Consider the following 26,131-nt stretch of genomic DNA (forward strand, 5'->3'; position numbering starts at 1 on the left):
GCCACACTAATAAATACAGCACTAAATACGTTTTCCCGAGTCGTTGTTTTCAGGACAGGATGACCTCATAACACTCAGCAGTGGGCACTTAATCAGAGGCCAGGCCGAGAAAGGCAGGGGAGGGCGTCAGAGCATCCTGAGCCTGTGACCCACTGTTGTCCTTGAGAACCAGAGGCAGAAAGGGTTTCTTGAGGACTCTGCAGCTTTGGAATAAAATAAAGGCTAATTTATAATGAAAACAGCTTCATATGACATGTTTGGTGCTAATAGGACAATTCCTCATGCTTCCCTCTGGTATTTACTTTTGCTTTTCTTTTATGATGCATACAGACTATTAGAAAGTAAAACAAAGTATCTTGTTTCATTAAGAAGCATATCATATTTATTAAGAAATGAGCTCATAAACCAGAATTGCATGCAAGGCCCTGCGGATGGAATTGGAATTAGATGGTTGATTCTCCATTAAAAATCAGTGCCTCAAAGTTGAGAGCCGATTATGCCACGTGTCCTCGTGGTGTTTGGTGAAAGGGCTTTCCAGATTAGCACGATTTCACAGAAAGACCTCAGAATAAGAGCCTTTTCCTTAAGAAACCATCAGGATAGGATCTTGTTGTAGGAAATATGAACTGCAATCCTAGGCACATCTGGGGAAAAAAAGGATATTGATAGTCATTATTTAAATTTTAGGAAAATCCCACTTTTATGGAAAACTGCCTAGTAAAAATTGCGATGATGATAAAAGATAATATTTCCTGAATGTATACTGTTTGCTAGACCCTGGAATAAAGTTTTATATTAAAAAATCCCACTTAGTATACACATTTCTATGATGGAAGAAATAGTATTATTTCCTTTTTATAGTAGGGGAAATGGAATCTAATTAAGGACAAGAACGATTTACAAGTCCAGGTCCATCTGGGCCCAGAATATATACTCTTAAAAAGTAAAGTTGTTTCTGAATAACTCAATGTTTGCCATAAATATTCACTCAATGAATATCTGAGGGTGGGTTAAAATAGGTACTCTTTCAAGTACCTTCTCCTCAAACTCATCTCCACCCATGAGTCTGGCACCTGCTCCAGGTCCTGAGATATTTCATTTGTTGTGCTGAATCCGAGTAATAATTACAAAGTAAAAATTAACAGAGTTGTGGGAGGCTGCAGTGATCACATAATGAAGAGCTGATGGAGGGGTTTGGGATGCGATTATTCTGTGGACTAAGTTGGAGAACCTTTTGCGACGGTTGCCATGGCATAGGATAGTGACTTTAGGGCATACAGCTGGTAAATACTGAGACTAAAGAAAAAGAGAACAAAGAAAATAAAAGTTTTGCTGTGGTTTATAACTGTATGTATATGCAGGAATCTCTAAGACATAATCAGGGCTGTCCTTAATTGTCTTCATTGTTGTTTTTGGATTTGATTCTCAGAGAATGTGTTCATGGAGGCTTTTCATAGATATTCACATAAACAGGCAAACCAGGTTTTTTCTTTTTTTTTAATAAAAACGGAAGTCTAATAGAATAATTTCCCCTGTATGAACAAATTATTATATCATTTTTTCTAAGAACAGGAGACATAGTTTGGGGGTGACATTTTCTTTCTGAAGCTCTGTTTTATCCACTGACTTGGCAAGGATTATTATTTTGAATTTATTGTGTCTTATTCATACACGTTTCCTGCTATCCTCCCCTGATACCTGACCTCCCCTGACCAATCACTGTCATGACTCACAGGTTTGTGTTTACCGTTTTCCTTTCAGTGTTCAGGAGATCATCTGATACGTTAAGGACTAACATATCCATCCATCCATCTGCTTATCCATCCATCCAGTCATCTATCCATTTCACTCATATATCCATTTTATCAATTAACACCAATTGAATAAACTGCTATACACCAGGGCCTGTGCTGCTATAAGATACACAATCATAAATATATTAAAGCATTAAGGCTTAGTAGGGAAAACTGACTCATGTGTAAATATAACGCATTGTGATAAGTGCAGTATCAGAAATGCACAGTATAGAGAAGTAATAAAGTGAAGAGATTAATTCTTAAAGGGTGGGGGACATGAAGAGCTTAGTAGAGAGAGTGTTTCCTGAGCTGGTTTTAAAAATAAATAGGGGAGAGTTGGGTGTAGCTCAGTGGTAGAGGGCATGCTTAGTTAGCATGCATGAGGTCCTGGGTTCAATCCCCTGTACCTCCATTAACAAAATAAATAAATAAATAAATAAATAAATAAATAAATAAATAAATAAATAAATAGGAGTTTGTAAGATATTCAAGTAAGGAAAGCAGTCCAAGAAGAAGGACTAGGAGCAGGGCATTTAAAATAAATTTAAACTAATTGAAAATGAGGTTTTAAAATGTTTAAAGAGAAATTATAGCTTGAGATGAATGATAGTTATTGATACATTTGTTAACATTTGGTCAAATCTCTGAATAATAATTTCAGCATTATTTTCATATAAAACCAGTAACTGGAGGAAGATTATTATCATCCTAATTTGAAAATTGGCATCATCTACTACAGTCTGAAATACTGATTTGTGACACTTACTAAAATGGTCTTCTGTTGCCTGGTGCAGGTGAGCCCCAGATTCCTCCCTGGACTTCTCTTAGTATGGTGTCCGTTCTCTGGTTTGAGATGAGAACTGTTTCTTCTAAATGGCTCATAATTAGTGCTTAGCCACCACTCTGCCCTCCTTTTCTGAGTAAGGCCTGGAGGTTAAACTTGTTTTCTTTCTCCCATTTCCAGACCCAAGCAAAGCCTAGTTGTTGATAGGCCTCGGGAGGGACATTGCCAGGGAATGGGCTCTCCTTTATGCCCAGGACGGGTACTGTGCTGTGCAAATAGCCACGACAGGAGAGAACGCCAGCTGCTGGCTAATAGCTTTGAACTCTCAGGACTCTGTAAGCCTTCTCCTGGATAAAGCAATACTCTTTTATGATACGGGTGACTTTTTGCTTTAGCTCTATAACGCATTGTTTCCCACATGAGACTTGTCTTGTTTGGGACCAAGAGTTAGCTGAAAGGAAACTGGAGAAAAGAATAAACTTGAGTGGGCTGATTTGTGCTTTGTGCTAACTCTCAGCACTGCGTAGTGGGAGGTGATACTGTTCTCCTAATGACACTGCTTCAGAATGTGGTCCAGGATCACTCAGCGAAGAAAGCTCCGAAAGATCAGTTATAATAAAGCAGATATGCAGATGTGGAATGTGAAGTGGGGCTAATGGAGAGAGATCAGAGAAATCTATTGAATTAAAAAAAAAGAAAGAAATTAAGGTCAGTTATCTTTCAGCTGCTCTCAGGAGTTGAAATTTAAGTAGGAAGGAAGAGAACATGTTTTCCATAGTTGGAAGTCATAAAAGGAGAGGTAATGGTCTAGAATTAGGCACATTCAGGTAAGGCAAGAAGTAATCGTTGAGCAGGAAGGCACCTGAGTCATCCTAATTAGAGCTGTTTAAAAATAGGACAACTCAAATGATTGTGGGATTAACCTTTATAACCATGCTCTTGAGAGGAGGAGTGGAATTAACCCCAAGACAACTTCCAGTTTAGTCTTTTCCTTGAGGCCCTACCTCCAAGTTGCAGCCTCCCTGGGTGCTTTAATACCTTCCTTCTTGCTCTCTGCTTGTATGTCTGATTTTTCTGTGGCCTTCTTTATTCTCCAAAACTTGGCAATCCAATCTTCTGCACCAAAATCTACGCTCCTGATCTTTACAGATTTATCTAATAAATCATTTCTTATAAAAATCATTCCTAATTGTTCTAGAATTCTCTGTGGCTCGAAGCTATTGCAGTAAGTCCAAATTAATTCTGCTTTTAAGTATCTATGCTAATGGGTAATTTATCCAAATTGGAGCGCTGTTAGTACATTCATGAGGCCATCATCATGAATGTAAGGATCTAGGTCCCTTCACAGGAAGGAAAGTGCATAGACTCACAGCTACAATGGTCTTGAATCCAAAACAGAAGGCTTCTACATCTGTGATTTTGATCTCATGATGAATCAGGTATGAGAATATGGAATAATTGGCATGGCCAAACTCTATTTCTGGAAACACATCTGAAGCAAATTGCTGTCAGTGGATGCAAAGAGCAAATGACATAATCTAGTTGTAAATTACTATTAAAAATGATAATCTTTGGTCTCCCTAATTGAATGGCACAGATTTTCAGCTTCTTCCTTTTCTATTTTACAATTCCTGACACTTTTCAAGAGAGAATATACACTGCCTAGGAGAAGAAAAACAAATTAATTGTTGATGGCTATGAAAGAATGACTTGTTTTCAACCAGAGCTTCAAATGAGTTTTACAGTGATCCAATTATTTTTTGTTTCTTCCCTAAAGGATAGATAACACACAGAATGATTCCCTTTGTGTTCATACTCTTTCTCTCTTTCAATATGACTGATGTTTTATATACCTAAATTAGTGATCATAATTGTACAGTTTATTTTCATTTGCCAGAACTTTATTCATTGTCTCAATAAAATTTCTTGTAACATTATGCATGTGCTTGTATGTGTGTAAATACTGGTATGTACCTATGTATGTATAAATACATATACATGCACAAGCACACATCACATAACATCAAGAACCATTTCTCCCACATGTGCCTGCTCCATTCAAATGTCCAATGTATTTCTACTTTCTAAACTGTTGACTTCCACCTTCTGGGTCCAAGAAACTCTAAGTAACTTGAAAATATTTTTGAATCATATTTTTATTTCTCTTCTTTTACTATAAGAAAAAAAATGGGTCTTATAATTTAAGTTCTGTTTTTTTTTCTAATATAATACTTGTGGGGATCAATGCCTACCTAATAATTTGGTGCAGTCTTTGAATTCAAATGTTCGAGTGCCTATTTTGTGACAAGCACTATACTGGGTTCTGAGGAGACAATGATGGATTAATCTGATGAGGTTCCTGCCATCACTGAGGTTACAATCTGCTGGAAATGAGATTAATTACAATTTTTATCAGCACTCTGTAGGAAATAAGGAGGGTGCTTTGAAATTAATAACGTCACTAAACTAGCCTAGAGTAAGTTACTGGAGGAAGCCATAGGACCTGATGTGCATAGGAGTGAGCTAAGTGGAAAAGGTGGGTCAAAATCATGTCAGCAGACAAAACTGCCCATGAAAAGGCCTTTAGGCGTCAAGAACAGAAAGTCTGACTGGGGCAGACTGGGGATGAGCACTGAAGTGAAGCTAGAGAGGAAAGTGGGACTGGACCAGAGGGTTAGAGGCTATGCTGTGGATTTTTTTTTCCCTAAAGGGAATAGGAAGTTATCAAATAATTTCAAATAGAAGAATGAGATGTTTAAACTATACTCTGAAAAAGACCAGCTACACTATGAAGAGCAGATTGGACGGGGACAAGAGGGACACCAGTGGCTAAGAAAGTCTCTGAGGTTGTTGAGATGCCTGGGTTGGAATCTGGGTTCTGCTCTGTGTTAACTCCGTCATTTTAGGAGTTAACCTGAAGCCTTCAGTTTTCTAGTTCATGTAATGAACATTATATAATGTCTGAATTACTAGCATTACCATGAGAACTAAATGAGATGATGAATGTAAAGCTTTACCACAGCCTCTGGTACATAATGTTAATTATAAAACCTTGGTAGTGACTTTAACTAGGGAGGAGGCAATGGGAATGGAGAGTAGAGGATGTAAGATTCTTAGAAGACAGTATTCAAAGGATTTAGTAATTAGCTAGACGTAGGGGCAGAAGGAAGTGACGGAATCAAGTGTTGCCAGTGTTAGCAGAATACAGGATGCTCAGTTACATTTGAATTTCAGACAACAATTTTTTTTATTATAAGCAAGTAGCACATGGGACATAGTTTTAACATTTTTTATTGATTTATAATCATTTTACAATGTTGTGTCAAATTTCAGTGTTCAGCACAATTTTTCAGTCATTCATGGACATATACACACTCATTGTCACATTTTTTTCTGTGAGTTATCATAACATTTTGTGTATATTTCCCTGTGCTATACAGTGTAATCTTGTTTATGTATTCTACAATTTTAAAATCCCAGTCTAAGTTTTATTTTTTTTTACATTTTTTATTGATTCATAATCATTTTACAGTGTTGTGTCAAATTCCAGTGTTCAGCACAATTTTTCAGTCATTCATGGACATATACACAATCATTGTCTCATTTTTTTCTCTGTGATTTATCATAACATTTTGTGTATATTTCCCTGTGCTATACAGTGTAATCTTGTTTATCTATTCTACAATTTTGAAATCCCAGTCTATCCCTTCCCACCCTCTACCCCCCCCCCCGGTAACCACAAGTCTGTATTCTCTGTCCATGAGTCTATTCTGTCCTGTATTTATGCTTTGTTTTTGTTTGTTTTTGTTTTTTAGATTCCACATATGAGCGATCTCATATGGTATTTTTCTTTCTCTTTCTGGCTTACTTCACTTAGAATGACATTCTCTAGGAGCATCCATGTTGCTCCAAATGGCATTATGTTGTCGGTTTTTATGGCTGAGTAGTATTCCATTGTATAAATATACCACTTCTTCTTTATCCAGTCACCTGTTGATGGACATTTAGGTTGTTTCCATGTTTTGGCTATTGTAAATAGTGCTGCTATGAACATTGGGGTGCAGGTGTCATCCTGAAGTAGATTTCCTTCTGGGTACAAGCCCAGGAGTGGGATTCCTGGGTCATATGGTAAGTCTATTCCTAGTCTTTTGAGGAATCTCCACACTGTTTTCCATAGTGGCTGCACCAAACTGCATTCCCACCAGCAGTGTAGGAGGGTTCCCCTTTCTCCACAGCCTCTCCAGCATTTGTCATTTTTGGATTTTTGAATGACGGCCATTCTGACTGGTGTGAGGTGATACCTCATTGTAGTTTTGATTTACATTTCTCTGATAATTAGTGATACTGAACATTTTTTCATGTGCTTTTTGATCATTTGTATGTCTTCCTTGGAGAGTTGCTTGTTTAGGTCTTCTGCCCATTTTTGGATTGGGTTGTTTATTTTTTTCTTATTGAGTCGTATGAGCTGCTTATATATTTTGGAGATCAAGCCTTTGTTGGTTTCACTTGCAAAAATTTTCTCCCATTCCGTAGGTTTTCTTCTTGTTTTATTTCTGGTTTCCTTTGCTGTGCAGAAGCTTGTAAGTTTCATTAGGTCCCATAAGTTTTATTTTTTTTAATCATTGTTTATCAGGAATTCAAATTTAACTGGGCATCCTGTATTTTATCTGGCTGCCTTAGCAATGGTACCTCAGGGTTCCAGGTGGAGCAACTGAATACTAGATGGTGATGCTGTTTGCTGAAATGGAGATGATTAGAGGAGGACCAGTCTTTAGTGGAAACGTCATGAAGAAGGTTTTACATGCATTGAATTGTGAGTGCCAGGATGACACCCAGGAACAACGTCAGTTATTCACTCAGTCTTTCTTTGGTCGTAATTGACTCGCTGGTCAAAAAGAGCTCAGCCACATTCATACGGGGAGTTAAGTGGTGGCGTGAGAGAGCTCTGTTTCTTGATGTAACCAACATATTACTGTTTAAGAAAAGACTGGATAGAAAGCATAATGGAAACTTTTCATTTCTTTATTTCCAGGTTTTTATATTTCTCCGGGCAATGCCACTGGCTGCCTGCCGTGCTCCTGCCATGCAGCTGGTGCAGTTAATCACATCTGCGATAGCTTGACTGGCCAGTGCGTTTGCCAAGATGCCTCCATTGCTGGGCAAGGTTGTGACCATTGTAAGGACCTTTACTTTGGATTTGATCCTCAGACTGGAAGGTAAATATTTATGAAAATCATTTATAATTTTAATAAGTTATATTTGCAGTGACTTTTTGCTTTTACTAACAGTGATTTTTTGGGAAGTATCTTTTGTAAAAAGCAATATTTCTGCCCTCCTTAGTGTGTTGATGTATTCTTTTATTCTTTGATGTCTGCATTTATTAAACATAATGGTAATCTTTGCATATTTCCTAGAGTTCCAATGTGTAGGTTGCCATATGTTGATAGATGTGCCCAGTATTAGGGTCTGGGAACATATAACTAAATGAAATTACTTTTTCACAGAGAATTCAGAATTTGGATGTGGAGAAAGACAGGTAAAGAAATACTCAGAGAAGAAAATACATGCACACACTCACACATGTGCACGCACAAGGACGATCGGTAGCATATGTGTGTACATACTTTGTTCTACGTGGCCCCTGGATTTACTGCTTTTTTAAATTAATCTACTGCGTCCATTTATGTTCTCTTTGCCTTTCTAATTTAAGTTTAAAGACTGGCAGATGAGAAACATATCTTTGTATTCAGTGATAAGATTTCTTTCCCAGTATGTAAAATACACGCTGAAAGTAAATTAACCACTTTTCAAAGTTACACTGTCTTTAATGTCCTACTTCTTATTTCCTGTGTATCTGTTGCATTTGCTTTCATGCATTTGTGCTTATTGCTGTATTTTCGAAGCTGTGCTGGGATGCCAATTTCGTGTGTGTGTGTGTGTGTTTTGGTTTGGTTAGATTATAAATTTGTCTAGGGTTGGGACTATATCCATGAATTATCTAAGGTTCTTATTCCCAAGAAACTAGCGCTGTGTTCTGTGCACACCAGTCAAATTTGTTTCTCAATATGTGTGTATTTATAAATATAAATGCTAATTATTCAAAGGTTTGATATTATCTTTTCAACTCATTGCCCCCCTGCTGCCTGCTTTTTGGCCATTACACTCTTCATTAACACCTCGATTAGAGTGTGGACAGGGTGACAAGGTAAATTATTGAAAAAGAACTCAAACTAGTTCATTTGGTTTTCTGCCAAAATTCAACTTGATTAAAAAAAAACTTTAAAATGAGATTTAGAATATTTATGAAAACAATTTTATATTCTTACTGAATATCTTGTTTTTCAAATCCATGCTGATCCACTTCTGTTAGCATTGGACTATCATCTTTGTTAATCTGAGAGCATTACCACTCTTCTATAAATACTAAATCACTCTGAGTATAGAAAAACACATGATACAGTCAATGTTAAATAGTAAGTGTTACCAGGGTTTTGATAGTAAAATCAGGGCCAGTTATTGCACATACTACCTCCTCTAGGTACATTTTGTTGAAAGACCGTCTCACATATTCCCCAGTTGGAACTCTGGACTTGGTTTCTTACACTCCTGGCCACCTCTGTCGTTTGAGTTCCTGACTTTTCCGTAGTCTTTCTGACAGCACTTAATTACCAAAAGACAAATATCTGCCCCAGTCAGCTGTCGTCTTTGGGCTGCTCATGCCTGTCTATGAAATGCTGTGCCCGTCTCAGCCATTTTCCCTCTTGATCTCCCTTGTTCTTCTTGGCAAAACCCCTCTTAAATGACCAAGAGCTGTCTAATTGTCTCAACTTTTCCACTTAACTTTCTTTAAGTGAAACCTGATTCCTTTCATTATACCACTTCCTTTCCCCTTCAATACTTTAAAACTCAGGCTGAACTTTACCCTATTCTGCTTTTCCCTCATTTATCTACTCCACCCACTCCCCATCTCAGTCTAATCCTGGACCAAGAATTGCTTACACATATTGCTCTGCAGTAGAACTGGCTAACACTGGAATCAGAGTCCCAGGGCTCAAAGCTGGCTTGAAAAGTTAACCTAAATTGATGAGGAATAAGAAGAGCCATAACTACATAATAAAAAACAACAACAATGATGGCTATATTATTAGGTTAAAAATCGAGAAAGCAGAACTCAATAAAATAAAAGGATTGAGTGTAGGCTAGAGTCTAGGAGATGGAGCTGAAGTTTGAAAAGCTGGGTAGGTTCGACAGAGTAAAAGATCCAGAGTAAATGTGGGTTCAGAGTAAAAAGATTTATGACAATTTTCATATAAATAGAATGATATGTCTTTACTTATTAGTTGACTCATAATTATATCGAGTCAAATAAGGAAGTACTCACACACCGCATTTTGTTTATCCATTCATCCATTGGTGGTCACTTAGGTTGTTTCCCTATCTTGGCTATTGTGAATAATACTGCAGTGAACATAGGAGTGCAGAGAGCTCTTCAAGATCCTGATTTAATTTCCTTTGGATATATACCCACAAGTGGGATTGCTGGAATCATACGATAGTCCTATTTTTAATTTTTAAAGGAAATTTTACACTGTTTTCCAAGTGGCTGTACCAACTTACACTCCCGCCAACAGTGTGCAAGGGTTCCCTTTTCTCTAATTCCTTACCAACACTTGACTTTTGTCTTTTTGAGAATAGCTATTCTGACAGGTGTGAGGTGACATGTCACTGTGGTTTTTATTTGCACTTCCCTGATGACTGGTGATGTTGGACACCTTTTAATGGACCTATTGGCCATTTGCATGTCTTTGGAGAAATGCCTATTCACTTTCTTTACTCATTTTTTAAAATCAGGTTATTTCTAGTTTTGCTATTGAGTTCTAGGAGTTTCTTATATATTTTGGATATTAACCCCTTATCAGATGGAAGTTTTGAAAATATTTCTTCTCATTCTGTGGGTTGTCTTTTCCCTCTTGATTATTTCCTCTGCCTGCAATAAAAGCTTTTTAGTTCACCTTTTTTTTTTTCACTCTGTTGGTTATTTCCTTTGTTGTTCAAAAGAGTTTTAGTTCACCTTTTTACTTTTTTGCCTGAGCTTTGGCGTCATAACCACAAAATTACTAACCAGACCACTGTCAGGAAGCTTTTCCCTTATGTTTACTTCAGGTCTTTTTAGTTTCTGATGTTACATTTGAGTCTTTAATCCATTTTGAGTTGATTTTTGTATATGGTGATTTAAGGGTCCAATTTTATTCTTCTGCATGTGAATATTCAGTCTTGCCAGCACCATTGGTTGAAGAGGCTATCCTTTCCTCATTGTGTGTTCCTAATACTCTTTTTGAAGATCCATGCACTGATAGGTGTGGATTTATTACTGGGTTCTCTATTCTGTGCCATTGGTCTAGATATCTGTTTTTATGCCAGTATCATACCACTTTGATTACTATAGCTTTGTAATATATTTTGAAATAAAAAGTTTTAATGCCTTCAGTTTTGATCTTGTTGAACCTGTGCTTTGCAATATAAAGTAACTGTAGGACTTTCTATTACCTAAGAAAGTCCAGACAATGCAATTGATTCACTTTATATCCAGATGGCAGATAGGGATATTAGCCCCATAAAAGTAAAATTGATTTATGATTTCTTCTTATGACTCATGATTTTCCAGTGTGCCAACTATTTTATTGTTCTCCCTGTCTCTTAAAAGTACCTCTTCCTTTGGCTGTCTCTTTTGCTGATTTAGTATGCCTCTTCAACTTGCATATCTGTGTCTATGATCTCAACCACTACATGTGTATAAATGCCTCTCAAATGTATTATCACTCATTCAGATCTCTATCATTGGGCTCTAGGCCTATGGCTTGTTGTCTCTCTGTCTTAAATTTGCATGTCCCTCATGCATCCCATTCTTAATATAGCCAACACAGAAGAAGTTCTCATTTGCTTTACTTTCCTCACCTCCTCCAAAAATAAAAAATTAAAGTCCCATGCCATCATCATCTTAATGAAAGGGATATAAACCTTAAAAAAAATCTATTCAAGTCTGCACTACCCAGGTGTAAGTAGGGCTCAGATGCTGTCAGATTGGGCAGAGTTGGCTCTGATACTGAGCATAGGCTGCTGCTAGAAATTGAAAGCAAGAGCCACCGTATATAATGCAGCTTCTCTGAAACAAAGAGTGAAAATAAAGCCTCCCTTGACCATATAGGGCCCAAGGAGATCAGCAGGATTTGTCCATTGTTTAATCAGTCACACGGAATGCCTGTGTCAAGAGTTGACCCTTCTAGTCCACTGATGAATTCTGCTGTCGGGTTTCACTTTAGCACTGATGACTGTTAGAGAAGAAATTCTCTAGCACAGAAGGTCATAGAGAAAAATGTTTCAAAATGGGACAGTGAGAATAGCTTGAGTTTCTACTTTTGCTCATCATTGAGAAGAGATATAAATGGATTTTATGCTTTTTATGTTTTCCATCCCATTCCTAAGTGATATTGAAATCTCTCTGCTGACTTCTGGTTGCTACTGTGTGTATATATACTAACACTATTTGGAAAATGTGTGCAAAGATGGCTCAAATATATGGGATTCTATCAAATATAAGGAATTTTCATCCCCCAAGGGAAAAAAATCCACTCATGGTCTAAATGTATACACACATACAGTATAGAAAAATAACTATTTGGGACCTGATGTTAAAGTTTTCAAAAAACAAAGAAAGTCATCTAAAATCATTCAGATATACCTTGAATCTCACCCTGTGTGAAGTATTTACAAGTATAAATTTATTACATTAATTTCTAAAATTCTACAAAGATTATACGTATTTTATTGTTAAGCAAGGAAAATTATTGTATCTCTTCATTGATTTAAAAAATAAATTGACTTTCTCATCTGCTTTTTCCATTTATATATTCAGAGGATTTTATTTAACTCTCTTCGTGAAGTTCACACATACCCCCAACCCCACTCCATGTTCTCTTTACCATGCAGAGCGATGTTTGCTATATTTTCCACTTGGCTTATTTTGTATGCTTCTTTTTATACTTCCAAGGTCAAAATAAATAAAACAAAATAGTCCTTGACCCTAAAGTACAGCAACAACAAAAAAAATTGCACCAAACACAACAGCAGCAAGCTGGAAGATCCTTTGCCTCTTTTTATCCAAGTTATTCACTCTTCAGAAGTTGTCTATCACAGAAAGGGGGCATGTATTTTAAAAGCTGATCCAAGTGAAAAATCACTCCATTTACCATGGACACATAAAGCAACCATGATTGAATCAGTATGGAAAACAAAAGAGCAAAAAACTTCTGCCCACTGAAAAATCAAGAAAGCAAAAAAAAAAAAAAGTATATCATATCTATCTAAACCAAAGGCAATGAGACAAAAAAATGGGCCACATTCAGTTTGTCTCAGTGGGTAGTTGAGACCCATGTTTGACACAGTGCACTCTCTGGTCCTGTCCTCAAGTTGACCTGTAACTCCAAGTCCTCCTTCCCGCAGCCTACAAGACTACTCCAGTTCATCTGAAATGACATCCACACATCACAATCCACAAAAGGTTTCTTACCTAATCACTTCTTTTCTCTATATTCACTAGTTGTATATTGTGTATTTTTTTAAGCCTTAAGGAGCTAGAAGTATTACTACTTGCCTCTTACTCACGAGCTGACACACCATGAAGTGCAGTATCCCTTGGATGGTAGAGAATTGGGATCTAGGCTGGCCAGGGAATCTAAAAGCTCAGACTTCTAAACTCAACACAGAAGATTATTTTTGGTTTCACTGCACCTGTTCTCCATGTGAACACTAAGCTATAGATGTGGTCTGGTCATCTTTTTACATGCGTGTTTCCAGTGGATCTCAGTTGGTCTTTTCTCTGAGAACCAGATTGACAACTTCAAAGGGAAGCAGATAACTTTCTTGTCCACTTATTTCCTTTCATGATGTAATAGTGGAAGAATGGGGAAGGTGCCTCATCAATGCCTGCTCCTCCAGGACTCTTTGTTGACAGCTGGCTCTTATCTAGGGTGAGGGAGATGAAAGAAAGAAAGCAGAAGGGTGCTGGGACACAGGAGGCCTATGCTTGGAACTGCTACAGTGTTACTTTTGCCTTAGTCTGTTGGCCAAAGCAAGTCACAGGCCAGCCTGTATTCAGGAGAGGGGGAACAGACTCTGCTTTTTGATGAGAGGAATCAGTGTTATTTGTGAAGGACCTGCAGGAAGAGAACGGTGAAAGAATTGTCATTTTTTTGCAGTCTACCGTGACCACTAAATGATATATCCTCCTTTAATACTTATTCTATGCAAATCCCTAAGAAATGTCAGTTACTGTAAATTAGTAGCATTTATTCAATGGGATGTAATAGAAATAACAAAATGTTGGATATCAAGATATTTAGTTCCATTTATGGCCTTTCTCCTAGACCAGATTTATTAATTTCCTGTTACTGATATAATAACTATTTACTACAAACTTAGTGGCATAAAACAACATGAATGTATTATCTTAACCTGTTATCTTACAGTTATGGAAGTCAGAATTCCTACGTTAGTTTCACTGGGCTAAAATCAAGGTGTCAGGGGGCCTGTGCTTACTTTGGACACTTGGAGAAAGTCCATTTCCTTGCTTTCTCAGTTCCAGACGCCACCCACATCCCTTAGCTTACAGCTACTTTCTTCACCTTCAAAGCAGCTAAGTAGTGCTTCCTGTCATCTCTTGACCTCTGCTTATGTTCTTACATCTTCTCTAATGCTCACTTTCTTACCTTCCTTCTACAAGGACCCTTGTGATCACATCAGGCATTCACATATAATCTCATCATCTCAAATCTGCCAAGTTCCTTTTGCCAAGGAAGGTAACATATTCACAAGGTCTGGAGATTAGGACTTTGGCCTTGTTGGAGGGTGGTGGGGTGCATAATTCAACCTACTGTACCAAGGCTCAGCAAACTATGGCCTGCGGACCAGAGCTGGCCTGCCACCTGCTTATGGAAATAAAACTTTATTGGAAGACGGTAATAGTCAATCTTTACGTGCTGTCTGTGGCTGCTTATACTAACTACAGAAGAGTTGAGTTGCAACAGAGGTCATGGGGCCCACAGAGTCTAAAACATTTAGGTAAAGATGCTTGCTTTTTTAGATAAAGATTACTAACTATAACCAGATTCACTGTCACGCAGAGCAGGTTATTTAGTCCCACCAAGCATCCGAGAAACAGAGCTTTACAGACTTGTAAAGAAATTTAAAAGTAATTTTTGGTTAAACTGTACCCCTAGACATTTCTCTACCTAAATCACCTTTTCAGAATAAGTTGTCATTCAGCTTCTGCTGGAAACATGGGACTAAAAAAAGCTTATTATCTCATGAAGCAGTTCATGTGCATGCCAAGCAGCTCTCATCTGAGAAAGAAATCTCTTCTTCATATGAAGCAAAAATTTCATTCCTGTGGCTTTCTTGCCTAGTCTTATTTCTGACTTCTAGGGTCACAGAATTAGTATCCTTGCTTCCCTGAGAGCACTCTAAGAATTTGAATCTGCTTTCTGACCTCAAAGTTACTGTGTTAATATAATGGGGAAGCTAAGGAAAGGGACGCTAGAGTTTCTAGATATAAACACAGTGTCATATTTTTACTATAGTGAGTGTTCTGGGATTACTGTTTCTTTTAACTGTTTGGTCTTGGAGACCAGTGTGTTGAACATAGTCTATATTACTGGAGTGCCATCAAAGAAGAAAGTGGCAGATCCTTGCTAAGCAAGCTCTTCAGATGGCAGGAATGTCCCCACCCTGGACTCAGATGGCTCTGTTGCCTGGATTCAAGGACGTCACTGCCCAGGTCCAGTTTTTAGGAGTCCCTTTACTTATGGGACGGCTTCACCAGGGAGAGTGGTGGGTTGGGCACCGTTAAATCTTCCCCTCTTGATGACACAGTACTGCTCACTTCCTCTCCAATAAGCCACGTGAGTATGGTTTTCAGTCCACACAAACAGGATCTCCAAGCCCCAAGTCCCTCTCCTGGAACTGAGATTCCAGTTCCTAGAGAATCTGATGCTGCTGGTGGGCTGTGAAGAAAGGAAAACTAAGAATTTCAGTGAAACTACGCTTCACTGTAGAGGGGGAACCACCCTCCTGTAGAGGGCACTCTAACACTCAAGAGATCCTGCAGCGGAGGACTGAACCTAGAACTCTTCTGGCCTTAGGGAGTCAGAGCAGAGGGTCAGCCCTTGAAGAAAAGTTGTCCCTTCCTTGAGTAGAGGTTAGCCAGGGGGACAACTATGCCAATGAGAAAGGGCTCAAAAGAGTTACATCGGTAATTGAGCGGTAGTGTCCTGTTATCAGTCTAAACCTCTCCTAGTGCTTTGTTCATTCAGCTTTTCAGCAACATTTATTGAACACTTACTGTGTTTCTAGTCTTTGTATTGGGGACCGATGGAAGAAAACTCTTCGTCCAATTTGTCTTGAAGCCTCTTTCTCTTCTGTTCATTAATAATTGTGAATAACCCCTGTCTAAAATTCCTCAACAATTTGAGGTCTCTTCCTCCTTTATTCTTGGTGTTAAATGATGTCCCCATGATCCACCCATCAGCAAATAAGAACAGTGGGAGTACCTCTATGCCCTTCTCTCCTCTTGGCTTCTCCTTTCACTCTTTTGAACTTGTCCACCCCATCCTGTTGATCTTACTTACTAAACATTTTTAAATCTATCCCACTCCTTACCACTGCCACAGTTGCACCTAATCTAGCAATATCTCACCTCTGCTTACCTTTCCAACTTTATCTATCACCACCTCTGCGTTTTGAATTTACATCCCCAAATTTTGAATTGCTTCAAATTTCACATCCTCTCCTGCTGTTTCTTGTCTATTTTCTCCCCTCCCTGACTTGCCTGGCTTATTCCTCTTCATCTTTTAATATTCAGCCCAAACATCTTCAAGATTCCTTCTTAATACTCCTTTCCCTGTCCCCCTCCCTTACTTCCAGACTAAGTAGTTGCCCCTTTTCTGTGCCCCCAGAGAGTCTGCATACATCTTTCTTACTGCTCTTTCCATTTTTTAAAGAACATTTCCCACTGGACTGTGAGCTCTTTGAAGACAAGGACAACTCACCTTTACATCCTCAGTGCCTATTCCATTCCTGGAGAATAATTGGCCCTCAATGAATGTTATTTATGTCAATCAATATATTTGAATCAATTTGATGGTACCTGTGAGTTGAGGCCCCAGACAGAAGAGACGTGTCCAACGAGAAACGTCCGTAAAGTTATCTATATCCTGGACCATATCCCTGGACCTCCCACAGTAGCTCTTCCTCACAGGATGAAGTTTCTGACAGTGAAATTCACTATTGAACCACAATCCCTTCATTCATAGTGATGTTTCCGCAGTAGTAATAAGTAGAATAACCCCTTTCTCTTACTGTTCCCACAACTGGAAGAAGCTCCCTGGAAAGGGAAATACATGAGAATTGTGACTGAAGAGATGGAAGTCAGTTAACTTCTTTCCTATTGTATCCAATAAACGCTGAGTTAAGTAAGGACCCAAACAGAACTGAAATAGCACGAGGCTGGCAGAGATTAGCAGTGCTGTACTCCTGTTTTGTTTACCATAATGAACTGATCAATAAACATCACAAATTGTTTATCTATATAAACCTTGACAGATTACTCTTTATGAAATCCATTTAGCAAGTGAGGTTTTCCCATAAGGATGAAAAATGAAGATTTTAAACAGATTGTGGGAGAAGCTCTAGCCGTGCCAGGAGAGTCAGTGTAATAAAGGTTTCTTTATATTAATATTACAAAACCCATTTATCCTGACAAAATCAATATCACAATTCATCTTAGTTTGGTGTTTCTCTTTCTAAGCTTAAAGTGTCTTTTCCTTTATTATGTATAATTTTGTTTTAATAAACGTGAAATATATTTCATTTAGGATGCTCTTGAGAAGAGATAACTTGTAAAATGACATCAAACTTGTAGCTTATTTGCTAAAGAGTCTTGGAAATATTTAAAATTATATTCAAGTGGCTGAGTAATTTACAGGAATCATTTTACTTAAACCTTAATTACAAAATTATCCCCAATGTCCTTTAGACTAAAAACAAACTATAATATCCCAAAAAGTCTCCTATGAACTTCGTTCAGGTAAAAATCTCTCTTACTGAAGTCAAGCAATTATAAGAAGTCAGTGAAGTTGGCTATAACAGTGGTTAGGATAAGAAACTGTGAAATCAGGAGGAGTCACATTTAATTGCTCAAAACATTGAATGCTTTCCTAGGAAAGTGGTTTATTTATTCCACCTGGATTTGGAACTTAGTATCCCGCAGGTATTGACGGAGCTGACTTGGAGTTAAGCGTGTGGCAGTTAGCTTGAAGAAAATAGATCTCCATCAAGGAAAGGAATCATGTTATACACTGGAAACTATTACTCTAAATGTACTGTATGTAAAATAAATGTGATTGTCTCATGAGTGAATGGTAATAAAAACTGAAATACTCAGGAGACACTTATCCATGAGTGGTGTGGTGATACATATGTGTGCATTGAGAGAAGCTTGCATCTTATCGTTTATGCCTCCCACTATTACATTAAAAGCCTCCAAACAATATACTCTAAGTGATAGCATATAATGAAGTTAGGCACAAATTAAATATTTTGTTGCTTCTATAATTCCATTTTAATTTCCATGCATAATTTTCTTCAGCTCTCATACTTAACTAGCCTAAACAAAATATCATATGAGATGGAGTTCTGATGCAGTGTCTGTATGTAAAAGACACAGTATAGTTGTTGGTAGGGAAAATGTCCTTTTATCATGACATAAAAAGGGCAAACTACAGTATAGTGGTTTTTGAGACAGACTGTACTTTATTTATTCCCAGGGTGATATTAGTCCATAAAACAAATTTGTAGCTTATTTAGCAGCCTTAGCTTTTATCGGCTTTTTTAAGGGTGTTGAATGATTACCCAGGAGATCACACTGTAAAAGTTGCAGTGAGATAAAGTAACTCTGTCCATCCAGAATCTTTATTAGAAAATATAGGTGAATCCATAATGTTGTTTTAAATGTACTGTATGCAAGGTCCCTGTTTAAAGGCGGTGGTCTTCTGACGTGTACTGTTTTTGTCTCTCTAGTGCTTCCTGTGGCCAAAATTGCTTATCCTAATCAGTGACATTGGCATGGTCTAAGTGTTTCAGTAATTCATTCTGAGAAAACAGGTTTTCGTTTCTGTCATGGCAAAATGCCAAGACAGTGATTTTTATGAGCAATGTTGGGTCCAAGAAATTTAAGTTGAAGTGAAGTTCTCTCATTACATTTATATCAGTAGCATCTTTTCATAGATCAGAATAATGCTCTATTCGCCAAACATTTTGGGTCAATGAGTTTATGCATACAATAAAAAAGGAAATGAAACATACTGAATCATCAACAGGGTTTGAACATGTCTTCCTCAGACTTGGTTTTCTTCATGAAATTTAGTCTTTATAAGACTATATAATTTTGTCTTTATAAAACTATAGAATTGCAAGACTTTTAGGGGGAGCAATAATGATCACACCCAGTTGTCTGTTTCACAGCTTGAAAGACACTTGAAAAGATTATTTTAATTTTATGGATATCTTATCTTAATTTTTAGCTGTCAGGAGAACTGCTTTTGTGAGGATGAAAAGTTTATAGTATTCTTAATTGAGCAACTAGTATTCAAAATAATCCGTAAGCTGTGTCGTAGCATGTAAAAAAGCAATAAACACTTTTTTTTGCTATTAATTAATTTATAAACAGAAGGCTTCATAAAGATTTTATCATGAGTAGCATTTTGATAAAGGTATTTTTCTGTTTTGTTTTATTTCGTCTTTTTTTAGCTCAAGAATCCTTTTCAAAATGCTGGCTAAAACAGACTCTCTTATTCCGTGATGTTATTAATAGATGTCACTTATAGTATGCATTATTAATCAACACTTATTGTCTTTGATGGTTTATTCCTCTTGTTTTCAGATGTCAGCCTTGCAGTTGTCATCTCTCAGGAGCCTTGAATGAAACCTGTCACTTCGTCACAGGCCAGTGTTTCTGTAAACGATTTGTCACTGGCTCAAAGTGTGATACTTGTGTTCCCAGTGCAAGCCATTTGGATATCAACAATCCACTGGGCTGCAGCAAAAGTAAGTGAACTCTGGCCTGATGCTGGTGTGTGAAGCAACATCACGCAGGGCAGAGCGTCTCGCTAATTTCTCTCTCCATCGAGAACTCATCAGAAGGGCTTAGGTACAGTGTGGGAGAATTTAGGTGAGAAATGAAAAAAAAAAATACACTAAATGAAATTTTTCTCTTGATTGGGTCATTTAATGTGGTTATATGATTATGTCAGTATTGGGGAATGTACAGTGGTGTGTTGGAACTGGTATCACAAGTAAGGTGACCAAGGTCCTGGTTTACCCCCCGACCGAGAGTTTTCCTAGAATGTGGGACTTTCAATGCAAAAATTAGGACAGCCTTGGCAAAACCAGAATGATGGGTCAACACACAAGAACACTTCCAGGTAATTGCTATACCACATGGAAGATTTACACTTCTTTATGGTGAGTTCTGTGTCCTTCCAGCCCCCATATGTTATGGACACTCTGCTGCTATCAGTTTATTGACACTGTAGCAGTTGTTCTCATTATTGTCACAGCGTATAACTTACTCCTGTATTTGATATTCCCTTCTTTCTACTCTGAGTTGCATTCGTTGTTTAACCATCTCTCACATTTTTGTTGTAACTCTTGGGAGCCAAATGTTACATGTGTGGTATCTTTTCACTTCTCAAGACTATTCTCCAGTGCCTGGAATTGACTTCTCAAGGTCACCTGCACTCCTACAATTTCATAGCATATTGATGATTTCTTTGAATTTACTTCAAGATCATATATCCTTGCCTTTTCCAGAATTCCCAAGAAATGCCTGGTGAGAACATGTGGTCAGGAGCCCTTAGCGATAGATGGTAGACTGCAGATCCTCCTTGAGGTGTCTTTAGACTGTCCTGAGTCACAGTGCAGGGTGTAGCTAATGACTAACAAGACATACTCAAGATTTTGTACCTGTGTGTTTGTACCTAAGTGTCCTGTGTTTCTCTGGTGTCTCTGGGTTTTAGTATAAGTAAAACTCTACATACTTGGGCTACTCTTGGGAAAGGAGTAGCACATAATTGCTTTTGAGTGTAAATACAGTCTAAACAGATATCTGGATTCTCTGAACATTGAATTAATATGTGTTGCATTTATTAGCTATATAATTGATTGACTTGTGTGCAGCAGAAATATCAGCATATTTCTTTGGATGTCAGTGGTAGATAATCATTGATATTAGAATTGTGGCAGCTTTACATACCACATACGGAATCTTAGCAGTTTTTTTTGATTGATTCTGCCATGAATTTTGTGTGAATGCGTTGGCATCTGCTCCAACTTTGCTACCTGTTCTTGCAACTGAGACACAGTCTAGGAGGTGCACCTCAGGCAAAAGTGGAGCGTCTGGTCACTGGAAACCTGGGCTACATTTCTTAGCGGTTGTGGACATTCACTTTTAAGATGTTTCTTCTCTAGGCCATATATTTTTGGTCTGTCCAAATGCGTCCAACTTTTAATAATATAAAAAACTCATATTTATAATTATTCTTTTCTTGAAATATCCTTTTTGACTTTCTGTGTTTTTAAAATTGTGATCCCTGGTATTGACTACATTCTACCAACTACTTGTGGTGGTGATTTTGCTGCTGCTGTTCGAGGTTGGTGTTTCACAGTGTTTACAAAGCACTGCGTGAAGTTAGCAGGTCAGCATCAACCGAGGTAATTGATTGTTAAAAATTAGGCAGGATTCCTGCCTTTAAAGGCATTCAAAGCACAGTGCACAAGAGTGATGGGCACAATGGTAATAGAAGGGAGCGAATGAGGGATGCAGGAAAGTGCCAACTGTGGGATGAGTGAATGGAGCTGCTTTCTTTCCTGTTCCACCCTGATTTTCACATGGTACTTGCTTTTCATCCCAGCAACAGGCAGAACAACCAGCTCCCCAAAGATATGATGTGATTGAAAGGAACGTAGTGCTGTCTGTTGTTGAAACGATGAATTACCTCAGACAAGTAGTTTTCTCTGTGACCAACTGATGTCAAGAATGGGTTTTCCTTGGAAATCATAATGTTTGGGGGTGTCCTTCTGTGCAGTTTGGGAACCATGAGATTGTAACTATTGTCTTTTCCACTTCCTTAACCATTGGCAAAAGTTTAGCAATAGCATCTGTGCTTTTTTGTTTTGGTTTTTTTTGTTGTTGTTGTTTTGGTGTGTTTTTGTTTTTGTTTTTTTTGGACAAGGAGTGGGGTTGGACTTCCTGGAACATGATTTCCAGAGTGCCGGAGAATTGAATTAAAAGAAAGTAGTTAGACCCTCTCTCCTAATATGTTTCCTTATTATGTGATTTAGTTCTTTCTTATGACTAATTGTTTCATGCTTTGAAAATGATAGTCATTCTCTTCGATACGGAGACATAGAAACAGAACAGATAATTAGAGTTGTGTTTTCTGCATGCTTTCCTACTGAATGACATTCTAGTTTGCCCTAAACTTCTGGCTATGAGCTTAGCTAAATGACGCTGCTATGAATATGTCTCCTCAAGACTTGTCTTTCCGTTTTATTGGGTATATACCCAGAACTGGAATTGCTGGGTCACATGGTAATTCTATTTTTATTTTTTTGAGGAACTGTCATTCCATTTTCCACAGCAGCTTTATCATTTTACGTTCTCACCAACAGTGCACAAAGGTTCCGATTTCTCTACATCTTTACCAACATTTGGTTTTTGTCTCTATTTATAGGAGCCCTCCTCTTGTTTGTGAGATGGTATCTCATCGTAGTTTAGATGTGCATTTCCCCAATGGTTAGTGATTTTGAGCATTTTTTCTTGTGCTTATTGGCAATTTGTTTATCTTCTTTGGAGAAAGAGAGATTCAATTCCTTCGCCTGTTTTTTAATTGAATTATTTGTTTGTTGTTGAGTTTTAGGAGTTCCATATATATTCTGGATATCAAACTCCTTATCAGGTAGAATCATCAGAAACATTTCTTTCATTCTATGAGTTTCCTTTTTATTTTAAGCTGTTGATAGTGCTTTTGGTGAACAGATGTTCAAAATGCTGATGGAGTCTAATTTGTCAATTTTTTCTTTTGTTGCCTGTGCTAGGATGTCATATTGTGAATGTTGTGAAGCTTTCACCCTGAGTTTTCATCTAAGAATTTTATAGTTTTAGGTCTTACATTCAAAACATTGATCTGTTTTGAGTTGGTTTTTGTAAATGGTGTCAGATATGGGTTCAGCTTCATCCTTTCGCATGGGGATATCCAGTTTTCCAAGCACTGTTTGTTGAAAAGACTCTACTTCCCCTATTGAATGATCATGGCTCCCTTGTCGAAAAACATTTGGTCATGTATGTGAGTGTTTGTTTCTGGATTTTCTGTTCTATCCCATTGGTCTGTATGTCTGTCTTTATGCCAGTACCACATTATTTTGATTATTTTAGGATTGTAGTATTTTTTGGAATCTGGAAGTGTAAGTCTTCCATCTTTGTTCTTTTTCAAGATTATTTTGGCTATTTTGGGGTCCCTTAAAATTGCATCTGAATTTTAGGATATGTTTTTCTATTTCTGCAACAAAATGCCATTGAGATTTTGACAAGTATTCCATTAAATATGTAAATTTCTTTGAGTACTATTGACATTTAAAATACAAAGTCTTCTAATCCATGAATATGGGATGCATTTCCATGTGTTTATGTCATCTTTAATTTCTGCCAGGAAAGTTTTAGTTTTCAGTGTAAAGGTCTTTTACTTCCTTGGTTAATTTAAGTCCTAAGTATTCTTTTTGATGCTATTATAAATAGTTATTTTCATAATTTCCTTTCCAGATTGTTCATGGTTAGTATGTAGAAATCCAACTGATTTTTATTTTTTGACTTTGTATCCTGCTACATTGCTGAATTCATTTATTAGTTCTAACAGTTTTGTGTGTGTGGAATCTTTAGGGTTTTCTGTATATAAGATCATATCTTCTGTGACCAAAGATAATTTTACTTTTTCCTTTTTGATTTGGGTCTCTCTCTTTTTTTTTTTAATCTTTCATGCCTAATTGCTCTGGCTACAACTTCCAGTACTATGCTGAATAGAAATGGTGACAGAAGGAGTCCTTGCCTTGTTCCTGATCCTAGAGGAAAAAGCTTTCAGTCTTATATCATTGAATGTGATGTTTGCAGTAAGTTTTTAATATATGGATTTTATTTTTTGGAGGCAGTTGCCTTCTATTCCAGTTCATTTATTTATTTATTTTTAAAAGAGTGTTTACCAAATTGTTTTTCTGCATCAATTGGGATGATCATATGGTTTAATTTTTCTTCATTCTGTTAGTATGGTGTGTTGTTTTGATCAATTTACATCTGTTTGTGTTCCAGGAGTAAGCCCCACTTGGTCACGGTGTATAGTCCTTTCGATAATGTTGCTGAATTTGGTTTGCTAGTATGTTGTTGAGGATATTTGCATCAGTTCATAAGGGATATTGCTCTATAGCTTTCTTGTACTGTCTTTGTCTGGCTTGGATATTGGGATAATGCTGGCCTAGTAGATTGAGTTAGGAAGTATTCCCTCTTCTAACTTTTGGAAAAATCTGAGAAGAATTGATGTGAGTTCTTTTCTAAAGGTTTGATGCAATTCACCAGTTAAACCATCAAGTCTAGGGCTTTTCTTTGTTGTGAGACATTTGATTACTGACTCAGTCTCAGTACAGGTACATTCAGATGATCTATTTCTTTGTATTTTAGTCTTGGTAAGTTTTGTCTTTATGAGAATTTGTCCATTAAATCAAGATTATCAGTTTGTTGGTGCACAACATTATGAACGTATTTAGTATCACTGAACTGTACACTTCAAATGATTAATTTAAAATGATTAATTTGTTAAATTTTATGTTATGTATACTTTTCCATAATAAAATCATTTTAAGGAAAGCTATAAGAGCCTCTGTGGCAAGTAGAAATAAAAAATGTGAATGACAAAAAGCTGGCTAAATAGCCAAGGACAGACATAAAAGTGAGTAGAATTTCAGGAAAATTTAAACACAAATGAGCTATGAATATATGCATATTCAGGTTCCCCTGCAGGACTCCCTTGAGCATTTCTTGTAGAGCAGGTACCATAGTCACAAACTCCCTCAGCTTTGTTTATCTGGAAATGTCCTGACTCCACCTTCACTCTTGAAGGATAGTTTTGCTGAGAATAGGATTCTCAGTCAGCAGGGTTTTTTTTTTCTTAGCACTTTGAATATATCATCCCACTGTTTTTCTTTTCTCCAGAGTTTCTGATGAAAATTCTGCTAAATATCTTAATAAGAATCCATTGAATGTAGCAAACCACCTGTCTTGCTTCTTCATTTTTGGCTTTTGAAAGTTTTATTATAATGTGTCTGTGTGTTAGTTTTTTTTTTATGTATGTATATCTTAATTGGAATTCATTGAGTTTCCTGGATTTTATATGCCTATCTTCATTAAATTTGGAAAGTTTTCAGCTGTTATTTTTTTCAAATATTTTCTCTGCCCCCCTCTCTCTCTTTCTTCTCCGCAGATTTCATCATTCCTGGTGTTTATCCTACCTTTCTATGATTCAGTTTACTCTCTGTATCATTTCCTTTTAGACTGATGGATTGCTTTAGTATTTCTAGTCTATATCTAATATTTCTAGTTTTAGTTGAGCTAGGCTGCTAACAGTGGATTCTCGTAATTTTTTTTTTTTTAGTTTTCATTTTAAAGTTATTTGAGAATACCTTTATTTGACTTATTTTTGATGAGTAGTTTTTCTTAGATATAGAATTCTGGATAACAACTGTTTTTTTTTTCCTGTTAAAACTTTAAATACGTTATTTGACTCCTTTACGGCCTCCGTTGTTTCTGTAAGCCTTTAACTGTACGTTCCTTCAACTGTGTGTGAATTGTTTTGCACTTAGTACTTTCAAAATTTGTCTTTGTCTTTCAGCAGTTTGACTATCCTGTGTCGAGGTCTGAATCACTTTGTGTGTATTCATTATGCATTTTGGAACTGTAGATAAGTGTTTTTCATTGAATTTTGAGTTTAAGCCAGTATTTCTTCAAATCTTTTTTGTTCTGTTTTTTCTCCCTTTTTGTGGCTCCTGTTACACACATGTTAGTGCATGGTGCAGCTGACCCTTCCTCACAGGTCTCTGAGGCTCTGTTCACTTTCGTTCAGTCTTTTTTCTCTATTCTTCAGATTAGATGAATCATATTGCCATATCTTTAAGTTCTATTCACAGCAAGTGTACTCATTCTATTTTTATTTTAAATCTGCCATTGAGCCCTCTCTAGGGAAGTTTTCATTTCAGTTACTATGCTGTTCAACTCTGGCTTTTGGTGTTTTTATACATTCTGTTTCTCTATTGAAATTCCCTTTTTTATTGAAACATCATTATCATATTTTTCTTTAATTTTTAGAACATATTTATAAGAATTGTTTTGACCCTGAATGGT

At 37.1% G+C, this 26,131-nt stretch overlaps 1 protein-coding gene across 1 annotated transcript in view; it reads left to right on the forward strand.

Annotated features, from left to right (window-relative positions):
* The window catches only part of USH2A (usherin), a 698,253-nt gene that overhangs the window by 175,761 nt on the left and 496,361 nt on the right, over positions 1 to 26,131 (forward strand). Inside the window, exons 15-16 of the mRNA XM_072948735.1 lie at positions 7,613 to 7,796; positions 19,574 to 19,737. Of these exons, the coding sequence (XP_072804836.1) occupies positions 7,613 to 7,796; positions 19,574 to 19,737 (348 nt within the window). The remainder of the gene's footprint in view (positions 1 to 7,612; positions 7,797 to 19,573; positions 19,738 to 26,131) is intronic.

Source organism: Vicugna pacos, chromosome 23 (assembly GCF_048564905.1).
Source record: "Vicugna pacos chromosome 23, VicPac4, whole genome shotgun sequence".
Classification (NCBI taxonomy): Eukaryota; Metazoa; Chordata; class Mammalia; order Artiodactyla; family Camelidae; genus Vicugna; species Vicugna pacos.